At 33.9% G+C, this 12,975-nt stretch overlaps 2 protein-coding genes across 2 annotated transcripts; both read left to right on the top strand.

Moving 5' to 3' along the window:
- Window positions 1-1,144: 1,144 nt before the first annotated feature.
- Window positions 1,145-1,864, top strand: LOC111390762. The gene has a single exon (XM_023015873.1). The coding sequence runs from the start codon at window positions 1,145-1,147 to the stop codon at window positions 1,862-1,864; it is 720 nt and encodes a 239-aa protein (XP_022871641.1).
- Window positions 1,865-2,001: 137 nt separating this feature from the next.
- On the top strand, window positions 2,002-3,559 carry LOC111390761 (zinc finger MYM-type protein 1-like). The gene is made up of 4 exons (XM_023015872.1): window positions 2,002-2,705; window positions 2,747-2,815; window positions 2,893-2,954; window positions 3,012-3,559. The coding sequence occupies exons 1-4, from the start codon at window positions 2,002-2,004 to the stop codon at window positions 3,557-3,559; spliced, it is 1,383 nt and encodes a 460-aa protein (XP_022871640.1).
- Window positions 3,560-12,975: the final 9,416 nt, after the last annotated feature.

Below are 12,975 nucleotides of genomic sequence, written 5' to 3'. Positions count from 1 at the left end.
AGATTCCCAAATTTTTCCCTGAATTGCCAACACCCACCATTACCATTTACTAATCTAGGGCTCTCCCCGTCTTAGCCGTCAACCGGTCCACCCAGGGGCGGATGTAGCTTATGGCCGCCCTAGCTGGCTTCACCGGAACCGCCATGCCGACCGTCGGAAAATTAGTTTTTTTTTCCCTTCAGAATTCCAGACGTTCAGTGGCTTGGGTATTGCCTGTTGGGCTGTTGGCTGTTGGGCTTCATTTTTTTTTAAATTCGGCCCAATTAAAGATGCCCAAATGACCTGTAGCCTGCTCCACTCCAATATACCCAGATTTTTACAATTACAATTTACAACCTGAAGCAGAGCCAGAGGCGCAGACGCAGTGACCAAATTGAAGATTCCCAGATTTTTCCCCAAATTGCCACCACCCACCATTACCATTTACCAATCTAGGGCTCTCCCCGTCTTAGCCGTCATCCAGTCCACCACTACCGCAGGCCACAGCAACCGACAGACGTTGCAGCGCCACTCGACAGAGCGCCACTGAGTCCAGACCGTCCAGTGAAGCAGGCAGCTTGCATAGCGGCACAGGTCGCACTCTTCTTCAAAAAATGCAAGATTCTTTTAGACTTTTAGTTATTTGATGAATTGATGTTCAGTGATTCTAATTCGTGATATTGTCATATTGATCTAATTTTCCAAAAATCTTGGATTTCATTTTGGCTGCAAGTCTGCAACTCTAGGCTCCAGCACTAAAATTTTTCACATTTTTATATATTTTGCAATGCTTGTGGAAATTTATTAAAGTGATTATGTGAACTTCAAAGTGAATCTGTGAATGAGTTGAATTTGCAATACATTTTAATATATTTTGCAATACTGATTATGTGAATTTCGAAGTGAATCTGTGAATGAGTTGAGAATGCTATTGTACTGCACTCTGCACTACTGCATGCATCGGCATCCATTGGTCAATTTGGACCAGATTTTAATTTATTTTCTTCTTTAATGCTATTGTATTGGATCCTATTGTATTGTCTATGGAGCAAATGAAAATGAAAATTGTTGAATTGTTGATCATCAGTGGAGGGGATTTTTTTGTTGAATTGTTGATTTTTTAATCAATTGTAATTGAAAATTAAATTGGGGCATTTTGCAGATTATGGAACGATTTTTTCAACCGAAACAAAAGTCTATACCTAGTTCTCCTAGTTCTAGTTGTGCTTCTAGTCCCGCCATTGCTTCTAGCCGAGCACTCGAGTTGTTAAATATCACAAAGAAGTCTCGGGCTCAATTCAATGTAGATAATCTTATATCTGATCCAAGAAAACGTCCCCCTATCGAGTCATATGATCCTAATATCAGAGATGATGTTAGGATGGCATATTTGCAAAATGGTCCTTGTCAACCACATGGACATGACTTTCCAAAAAGACAGATAGGAAATGATAATAGGTGTTTTCGAAGAGAATGGTTATCTGAATTTTATTGGTTGGAGTATAGTATAGAAAATGATGCGGCTTATTGTTTGCATTGCTACTTATTCAAACCAGATAGAGGGGGTCAAGGGGGTGGACATATATTCACTAAGACTGGCTTTAAGGATTGGAAGCACAAAAGTACATTGAAAGATCATGTCCGGCTCATTGATAGTGCTCATAATCAAGCTTTTGCAAAGTGTACCAATTTGATGAATCAAAAGCAAAGTATCTCCCATGTTATTTCTAGCCAAAGTAGTAGTCAACAAAAAAATTATAGGACAAGGTTGACTGCGGTGCTAGACTGTACTAGATTTCTTTTGATGCAAGGATTGTCATCTCGTGGTCATGATGAATCGAAAGAGTCTCTTAATAAAGAAAATCTGATTGAGCTACTAAATTGATATGCAACTCATTGTAAGAAAATTAATGAAGTACTATTTAGTAATGCTCCTAGAAATGACCAAATGACTTCACCAGCATCCATAAGGATTTGGTTAATTGTTGTGTTGTAGAGACGACAAGGTCTATGATCAATGAGATGGGCGATTCCTTGTTTTCAATTTTGGTTGATGAGTCTCGTGATAATTCTATAAAAGAACAAATAGCAGTAGTTTTGAGGTTTGTTGACAAAAGTGGACAAGTGAAGGAGCGTTTGTTGGGCATTTGCCACATCGCTGATACTTGTGCCCAATCACTCAAGGATGTCATTGATGCAATGTTTTCTACACATGGGTTGAGCATATCTAGTCTGAGAGGTCAAGGTTATGATGGAGCAAGCAATATGTCAGGTGAGTTTAATGGCTTAAAAGCTTTAATTTTAAGAGAGAACCCATATGCTATGTATATTCATTGCTTTGCTCACCAGCTTCAGTTGGCTGTTGTTTCTGTGGCACATAGGAATGTTATGCTTAGTGATTTATTTAACATGCTTGCTATTATTGTGAATTTGGTTGGTGCATCATGTAAATGTGTAGATGCTCTTCGAACAAGTTATCATATTGAAATTCTGGAGAGGCTTAATATTGAGGAACTTTCTGGTGGAACTGGTCAGTTTCAAGAAATGAGTTTGGCATGTCCAGGTGATACTAGATGGGGCTCACATCTAAAGACAATTACTCGCTTTATTAGTATGTTTAATGCAATCATAGATGTTCTTGAGAATATATCAGAAGATGGCATAAGTTTACAACAAAAATCAATGGCCATTAGACAGATGGACACTATGCAAGATTTTCAATTTGTGTTCAGTCTCCATTTTATGTTTGAAATTCTTGCAATTACAGACGATCTTTCACAAGCCTAACAGAAAAAGGAACAGGATATTCAGAATGCTATGAGATTATTGAAGTTGTGTAAGTACGCATTGCAGAACATGAGAGACAATGGTTGGGATACTTTATTGAGTAAGGTAATTCAGTTGTGTTGATAGACATATTTCAATGCCCAATATGAATGATATTGTAGTATCGAAAGGTCGACCTAGGCGTGCAAGTCAGCAGGTGACTTATTATCATTATTTTTATGTTGATTTGTTTTGTTATGTGATAGATTCAATCTTGCAAGAGTTGAATGATCGTTTTCCAGAAACAACTATTGAGCTTTTTACTTGCATTTTGTGTTTAAGTCCAAGAGATTCATTTGCAGCTTTTTATGTATGTAAATTGGTACGACTTGCTCAGTTATATCCTATGGATTTCAATAGTAAAGAGATTTTATTACTTAGACCTCAACTTGACAAGTTTCTTATGCTCGTGAGAATGGATGAAACTTTCTTCAACCTCAAAAGCATATCTTGTGTAGCTCAGAAGTTGGTTGAAACTAGAAGTTCTTGTTATTTTCCATTGGTTTATAGGCTGATCACATTAGTTTTGATATTACCTGTGGCAACTGCAAGTGTTGAAAGGGTGTTATCTGCTATGAATTTAATCAAGAATGATCTGCACAACAAAATGGGAGATGAATTGTTGAATGACAATTTGGTAGTTTACATGGAGAGAGATCTTTTTATGAAACTTGAGAATGAGACAATATTGCAACGTTTTCAAAATATGCGACCTCGTAGAATTCAATTGTCTAAGCTTGTAATTTCAGAGTAAGGTTGTATTGTATATTTTTTTTAGCATTTTGGGTTGTATTAAACTATATTTTCATATGTATCTATTTTCTAGATTTTAGTGCATTTACATATATATTGAATAATTTATAATATTATTTAATCTAATTTTAATAAACGATCGGCCGCCGACCGGACTGGGCTTTTACGATCGTCGATGGTCAATGGTCAAAGTCAACCTCCGCCCTAGCTGAATGTTGATGCTAGATTTGCCACTGCCCAACATGGTCCACGCGAGCTTAGGTCCATAGTGCACTAGTGGTACATATGGTCTATTATGGGCCCCACATGGATTTATTTCACGTCCTAGCTGTTCAAATTCAAGACGCTTAAGTTGACGAATATGCATGAGATAGCAGTGCATGCATGTTGCGTATTGATGAAGACACGGCAGCTTGAATGTTAAAAAAAAAAAAATCAATGAAAATGAAAATAAAGAAAAAAGCAAATCCATTTTTTTCCCCTTCTAATCCTTTGTTAAATGTTGTTTTGCGATGCACATGGGACCTGGCTCCAAGGTTTCCTTAATAACAAATATGAGAAAACAGCTTCACATTCCATCTATGGTTGTCGATTGATTAACTTAACGTGCATTTTCAATAGGGTAAATTTACTTGAGAAAAAAATGTTTCGTTGTCGTTATAGTATATTGCTCTTATACTAAATTTATTTTATTTACACAATTAAGCACCCTTGTTTCTATATATTGCAACCAATACATCCCATGAAAAAATTGACAATGAATTTATACATAAGATGAGGGGTTTAAATTATTTTAGTACATTTGAGTGTAACTGTGCAAGTGAAAAGGAAGAAAGAATTCTTTCCTTTAGACATATTGATGTCTTATCCACTCTATAAAATATATTTGTAGGTGTAAAAATACATGGATTTTTTTCAAAATTTTAAGTGTCATAGATATAGAGTTGGCCTTGATATTTTGGGAGCCTTATGTTAACTTCAAATATGGGGCACATATATTTTGAACCTTCTTTCAAAGAGTTTTAGTATAATTATGAAAAATCTAATATAGACAGTTAAGTCCCAAAGTTTGAATAGGAAAATACGAAATGTCAAATTTCAATATGTAATACAAAATATAAGTAAAATTTCTACAAACAAAATTACAATGCAATGTCATATGGGTTTATTCCTTTTTTTTTTTATCATTTTCTCACTGCAATTAATTTTAAACAAAATTGAATATACATTTGAGTTATTTATGTACAAAATTGGATAATGTTGAATGTGAGAGATAGTGTAACAAAATCTAATTTTATATTAATTCATAAGAAGTTAACATACAAATAAGAAGTATGAATACAGACGAAAAATTATTAAATTCTAAGTACTTTCAACAAAATCTAAAAAGGTTATTACCATGAGACTAAAGCAAAACAATAATAATAACAGCCTATGTACTCTGTGGTATATGTTTTGAAAATAAAGGAGAAAGAAGAAACATGTAAGGCTGTAGCACTGGCGATGAGACCATACCAATCTATCAAATTGAATCTTCAAAATTTTAATTCAAATGAAGATAATTTATTTCTGAATAATGTTATTTGTAATCGCTCACTATCGCATTTGGCCTACGTGACATACATATGGCGGTTAATGATTTGATGCATAAGACAAAAAAAAACTACCATATTAATGGATCAAATCACTGATCGCTACATATATGCAATGTACGGTGATTATGACAGTGAGCGACTGCAAATAATATTACTCTTTATTTCTTGTTGGGTTGCAAAAAATTATGATAGGTGAGTGGAATCTGAATAGACAAAAAGGTCTTTTGTTTGGTTAAGAAAAAAAAAGAAATGTTTGGAAAATAAAGTATCAAATTAGTCAGAAAGAGAGAGAGGGAAAGTAATATTTGTGATATATTTATGTGATAAATAAATGTACGTGATAAGTTTTATGTCATTTATATGTTTTTTTAAAAGATTTTCGTATTTTCAATTTTTATTAGTTTATTGTGTTTGCATGTGATGATTTTATTTTAAAGAATTTTATAAATATAATTTTCGTTTTTCGTCAACCAAACAATTAACCTTATATAATTTTGGGGCCTCACCAAAGCGGGTCCTTATGAGATTGTCTATCCTACCTATAGTCAGGGCCGACACTGTGATAGATATCTAGAAAAATGGACCTACTTTTTTTGTGTTGCAAAAGAAATTAGGACAAAATTTGTTAGAAAATGATAAACATTATTATCCACCCCCTTTTCCCAAGCTTTTTTCCTTCTAGTGGCATTTTCAGCATGTTCGGTGATGTGATTTGTTGTAGTTTAACTTTATAAGTTGACGAAGATTGTAATATGTTATTTGGTAGAGACAAAGTTGTGGTATGTTAAGTATTTTGAGCAACGAGACATAAACATCTAAACATATGCATTTGAAGACCAGTGTATTAACATTGAAAGGAGTTGTCGAGATGGTGTTTTTTATAGATTTTATTTTGAGCAATAAGATTATCTATTTGAATTTTCTTGTGAATTTTTGTGTTAATTTTGGCTTGATACCATTGAATAAGTTTTTAAAAATAGAATACACCATGTTATCGACAACAAAATTGGGAAGTCAGCGGTAGTCCGTAATTTTGACAACACGCTAGCCGTCGATGATTTCTAATGAAATGCATTTTCTGTCCGAAAAGTTTCCAACGGAGGGTTCAGCCTATGGATTTTCATACAGCCCAAATTTGTTGGTGTTTCCTTTTATCGACAGATTCTTCCTTAAACTAAAAGATTCCTCAATTTTTGAGTGATATTCATGTGCCATTTTTATTTAAAAAATGTAATTTAGCCACACTGATAGTATCACCTCAATCTATATGGTGTTAAGTAATAAACTAAGCCCATATTTGTCATCTTTTACTTTACATTCTTTTCCATTATTTTTCTATAGTGTTCATTTTTAACCACACATTATTCATTAAAATAATATTACATGAAATAAAAAATTTTCCTTATTTTTTAATCACACATTCTCCATCAATCATTATTCCATAATATATTTCTTTAAATTAATGGGGCTCAAACAAGGCCAAAATGAATGGTGAAATTAAATAATTCACTTATCATTTAATGCTACATTAGCGTCACATAGACCGTGATTATAATCTCAATCGAGCTAAATAGCATTATTCCATTTCCTAAGAAAATTTTGGTCTCAAAACTTGCTAGTAGCAACAATTTAATTGCTTAATTTTTATTGATTGTTGCTTCTTTAAGGACGAATTCTCGAAACAGACACTCATTAGAGACAATGTTAAACATTCTAGAATTAAATTAGTGTAGTGGATGAAACTGGATTCACACATACTATATATGTAATTTTGATACCGAATTTATGCATACTGTATATGCAACTTACCATATTTACAAGCAGCTCATTGTATTTGCGGCCTACTGTATTTGCAAGTAACTCACCGTATTTGCACCCTACCGTTTTTGTTGCTCACCGTATATGCACTTCACCGTATTTACACATTGGTTTTACCCATTTCATATCAATAGTGAGGTTAGATACTGTACATGTAACTAACAAAAACCGAAATTTCTTTTACCAAACTGAATGTTAGCAAAAAAAAAATTCAGATTTTTTTTTTCAATTTGATTTTATTTAAAGTATAAATAGAACGTCGAAATAATAAAACTGCAAATTATATGAAACACGAATAAATTACAGAAATATACGACAATGAAGATAAAATCGTAAGAAATAAATAAATAACGGATGAACTTTCAACTTAAGGTTTGTGCGAGCACAGTTTCCTTAAAACAGATTCGTCCCTTCACCTTAAGTGCTTGAGATTTAATCCAAACGTCTGTTTTCTAGGATATAACGGTAAATCAGTAGAATCTGTGCACTGTAGAAACTATTTTAGCGAATTGACTTAGTATTCGAACAATATCACAACCCAGACGTTTGACAGAAACTATATATGTGGACAGAACAATTCTGTGCAGTAGACGAAAAATGGTTTATACAGACAGAGAATTTTCGTGTATTTTCCTGTGAATGCAATGGGAAATGATTGCCAGATAAATAGGTTGTAATGGAGACATAAGTGGCCAGGAGTTACTTCATTAACTCGACAATGAATATTGGAGTTTCGGCTGTTTTAAAATTTTAAACAGTCAGTTGAAGAAAGCCAAAAAAAGCAAAACGTGGACACTCTAAATGGGTCAATTTTTGCTCTGTTCAGTCCGACATTCGTGTATGCAAGTCGTGCCCGCTCACAAGTTCAAGGCTCGATGTACTATTTCAGTCCTTGATTTGTACTCTCCTGCATGTGCACGTGGAGAGAGCCTCTATACTACACATGATTACATTCTTCCAAAATGTAACCATATATAAAGTGGTTCATACTTTCTTCATTTTCCTATGTGGAATATTCTATTTTCGCACATAAATCATCTTCCAATAGTCAAATTTGAGCTTCAATTTCTCATTCATCCATTCATTAATTTTGGCAAGTAAATATATGATTTTGATACTTTCACGGAGGAAAACACGAATCAACTTTGGTCTTCCAAATTAGACAAATGGGTCCCACTCAAATTTTATGCCAAAATCGGCCGCTAAACCCATTTTTTCCAATTATCACCCACATGAATGAAAATTGGGAGAGACACAAGATCGTAAAACACCAAACTTGGTGATACAGTTCAACGGTTGAAACCTGCATAGGATAGGTAGGTATTATACTTTGAACCTTTCCTTGTGAAAGTATATTTATTTTACTAGCTGACTAGTAGACACGTTGTCCTTGAACTATTCTGCCGTTTGTATAAAAGATAATATACTCCACACAGGATCCTTCCTAGCACAAATCAGTTCTCATTATTATGTTCGTTTTGGCCATGAATATACGCTTGGTTCTATGAGAGTTTCTATGATTTGAGCCCTACACAATTATCTTAGAAGCGGCTCCACTTCTCTCGACTTACGATGCATAAGAATCTTTAAAAGCATATTTCTTATCCTTCATCCTTACGGGCATCACTATTATATCGTAGGAATGGACAGGGGGTAGCAACCCTACAGTGATTTTATTAAGTCTTTACAATTAGGTTGTCTCTTTGAACTTAAATCTTGGGATCTCCAATCAATTAGGTTGGATTTCTTTTGTAATGACTCATCCATTCAAGGGCTTAAGTCCAATTCCTTTCGATGATTTCCTAACTAACTCTCTATTTAACCTTTGGTTAGCGAATTCCCAATGTTATCTTTTGATCTTACATAGTTAATAGTGATAACTCCAGCTGAAAGTAGTTGTCTTATGGTATTATGTCTACGACGTATATGTCTAGACTTATCATTGCACATGTTACTTTGCGCCCATCCAATTGCTGATTGACTGTCACAATATATGTAAATTACTAGGACAGGTTTCGACCATCTTGGAATATCCTCTAAGAAGTTGCACAACCATTCAGCCTCTTCACCACATTTATCTAGAGCTATAAACTCAGATTTCATCGTAGATCTGGCTATAACTTTTTGCCTAGAGGATTTCCAGGTTATGGCAGCACTTCCCAATGTGAACACAAATCCACTGATGCACTTTGAGTCTTTTATATCAGACATCAAATTAGCATCACTGTATCCTTCAATGATTGTTTGATATATGGTATAGTGTAGTCCATAGTCACGAGTATATCTTAAGTACCTTAGTATTCTTACTATTCCTTTCCAATGATCAACTCCTGGATTACTCATATATTTACTCAGTTTATTGACTGTGTATGCTATGTCTGGTCTTATACAATTCATCAAATACATTATACTTCCAATAACTATCGAGTATTCTACTTGATAGACACTTTCACCCTTATTTTTAGATAGATATTGACTTGTATCTATCGGCGTTCTAACCAAGCCAGTATCATTGTTATTGAACTTTTCTAAAATTTTGTCCATATAATTTGACTGATTTAGAACAAGTCTATCTGATATTCTTGAGATTTTGACCTCAAGTATAACATCAGCTAAACCCATATCTTTCATGTCAAGAATTTAACTTATTTTTATTGGATTTAATCATCTTATTGTCGTTACCAATAATAAACATGTCATTAACGTAAAGATATAAAATAACATAACCATCTTTAGTGTCTTTGACGTAAACACATTTATCACACTTATTGATTTTAAATTCACTCTCTATCATGACATTATCAAATTTTTCATGTCATTATTTTGGTGCTTGTTTCAAGCCATAGAGTGACTTCACCAGTTTACAGACTTTCTTTTTTTTGTCCTGGTGACGAAAACCTCTCGAGTTGTTCCATATAGATTTCTTCTTCTAAATCTCCTATTAATAAGGCAGTTTTAACATTTATTTGATGTACTCCAAGATTTCGCAAAGCAGCAACTGCAAGAATCACCCTAATAGTTGTTATTCTCATCAATGGAGAATATGTATCAAAATAATCAAGGCATTCTCTTTGTTTGTAACCTTTTATTTGTAATCTGGCCTTATACTTTTCGATAGTTCTATTTGCTTTCATTTTCTTTTTGAAAATCTATTGTAACTTAGTGGTTTGCTTCCTAGAGGAAGATCTACTAACTCTCATATATGATTTTGCAGTATCGAATCTATTTCACTTTTAATAGTATCTTTCCATTGAGGTCCTTCCGAGGAATTCACAGTTTTTTGATAACTTTGAGGTTCACTTTCTAGTAAATAAGTTAGAAAATCAGGATCATAAGATTTTTTTGTCCTTTTTCTTTCCTACATCTAACATCAATCTCATCTTCTAGTTCTTCGTCCGGACTATTTTCAGTCATAGTCTTATATGTTCGTTCAGAGGAGTTTCCTTCCTCTTTGGAGCTGTATGAAAATACATGTTCAAAGAACGAAGCATTTTTTTTATTCCAATATCATATCTTTGTGTGTCTGGGATTGTAGAATCATACACAAGAAATCGATAAGCACTACTATTATGTGCATAGTCAATGAAGTTGCAATCTATTATTTTTGGCCATATCCTTACCTTCTTTGGTGTTGGAACGGCCACCTTAGCAAGACACCTACACACTTGTAAGTATTTATAGGAAGACTTTCTTCATTTTTATAGTTCATAAGGGGAATTTTCCATTTTCTTTCAGGCACTTTATTTAAAATGTAACTTGCTGATAACACAGCTTCTCCTCACATGTTCTGAGGTAACCCAAAACTTACTAACATTGCATTCATCATTTCTTTTAAAGTATGATTTTTCAGTTCAGCAACACCTTTTTGTTGCGGTGAACAAGGTGCGGTGATTTCATGTATAATTTCTTGTTGAGCATAGAATTCAACAAATAGTGCTTCATACTCACCACCTCAATTGCTTCTTAACACCTTAGTTTTCTTATTAAGTTGAGTTTCAACTTCATTCTTATAGAGAATAAATTTCTTTATGGCTTCATCCTTACTTTTTAGCAAATACAAATAATAATATTTTGTGCTATCGTTGACAAAAGTAATGAAATACTTGTTGCCACCTCTTGTTTGTATAAATTTTACATCACATATGTCACTGTGAATTAAATCAATTGGTGTTCCGTTCAATTGATTTAAAAGATGATCTAGTCAATTTTGTCTCAACAAAAGTTTCACACTTATGTTTGGAGTCAATGTGAAATTCGGTTATGCAATTCAAGTTAACTAGGCTACGTAAAATATCATAGTTAATATATCGTAGTCTGCCATACCATTAGTTGGAAGCCTCAAGCAAATAAGTAGAAGAATTTGATTTATTCATTTTTGGCTTAACAACCATTACATTCAGTTTAAACATACCATCGGAAACATAACCTTTTTTCGACAAACATTCCACTTTTCGACAAAATAACTTTGACTCAATTACAATGCGAAAATCATGCTTATTCAAAAGTGACCCGGACACTAGGTTCATGCGAGTTTTCGGCATATATAGCACATTGTTAAGAGTTAGTTCCTTTGCCCAGGTCATTTTTAGAACCACCTTTCTTTGACTATTGATTTCAGAAGTTGCTGAATTTTCGATGAACAACTTCTCTCATTCTCAATTGCTTCGAGTGTAGCAAAAAACTATTTATCAAAGTACACTTGCCTCGTAGCACCGGTGTCAATCCACCACTTTTTTCAGTTTGAACCTACAATGTTCACTTCAAAAATTATGACTACAAGGTTTATTTCTAACACATCATCAACTATATTTGCTTCTTTCTTCTTCTTTGGTAATCTGTACTCCGAAGACTTGAGACTTACTTTGGCATAATTGAAGTATTTTCCTTGAAATTTCTTCTTAGAAATTCCACCTTTCGATCCCAGCTTAGTCCCTTTGCCACCGGATGACTAGACTTGTTTTTGTGGGTCTTACTGCTTTGACCATACTGCACAACATTAGCTTAAGTAGCACAGGATTGAACCACTTTTCGAAACTCTTGTTGTTTTCTTCAATTCGAAGTCCAATAATTAGTTCTTCGATATTCATTTCCTTTTATTTGTGTTTAAGATAATTCTTAACATCTTTCTACGCGGGAAGCAATTTTTCAATAATTGCAGCCACTTGAAAGGTTTCACTCAAAAGCATCCATTCGACATGAATCTCGTGAGGAATCAGTAGGAGTTCTTATACTTGACTGACAACTATTTTGGAGTCCACTATCTTATAATCTAAGAATCTGTCGACAATGAACTTTTTAGCTCTGGCATCCTCAATTTTATATTTTCGGTTCAAAGACTCCAACAACTTCTTAGCAGTTTTCATAGTACTATATACATTGTATTTTGGAGCACTCTCAGTCAAGAATCTCGCAAGACTCAAGGTGGTCAGATAAAATAGCATTTTCTACTGCCACCTATTGAAATTCAAGCCATTGAATTTCTCCAATTTTTCTCCATGATTAATTGGAATAGTAACGGTTTGGCCAGTTGTTGAAGCCACAGTTTTACTCACAAAATGACTTGGCAACTTAGCCACGGTCTGAGTCATAACAGAGCTTAGTTCTTGAGTCATAGTAGAGCCCACAACTTGATTTTCAGAGGGAACAATTTGGGTCACATCCATGTTGGTTGCTTCGACAGCCATTTCTAAAATTGAAACAAATATAAGTTTCCAATAAATCAAAATAAAAAACTTGTTTACAACCAATATGTATTAACGGTATGTTTTAAGTTTGTAGGATTAAATTAGTGTAGTTGATGAAATCGGATTCACACATACCGTGTACGTAATTTAGATACCGAATTTACGCATACCGTATATGTAGTTTACCGTATTTACATACAACTTACCGTATTGTAGCCTATCGTATTTGCTGCTCACCATATTTACACATTGGTTTTATCCATTTTATATCAACAGTGAGATTAGATACCGTACATGCAACTAACAAATACCGACATTGC

Source organism: Olea europaea, unplaced genomic scaffold (genome assembly GCF_002742605.1).
Source record: "Olea europaea var. sylvestris unplaced genomic scaffold, O_europaea_v1 scaffold713, whole genome shotgun sequence".
In the NCBI taxonomy this organism is placed as follows: Eukaryota; Viridiplantae; Streptophyta; class Magnoliopsida; order Lamiales; family Oleaceae; genus Olea; species Olea europaea.
This window is presented reverse-complemented; position numbering and strand designations above follow the sequence as displayed.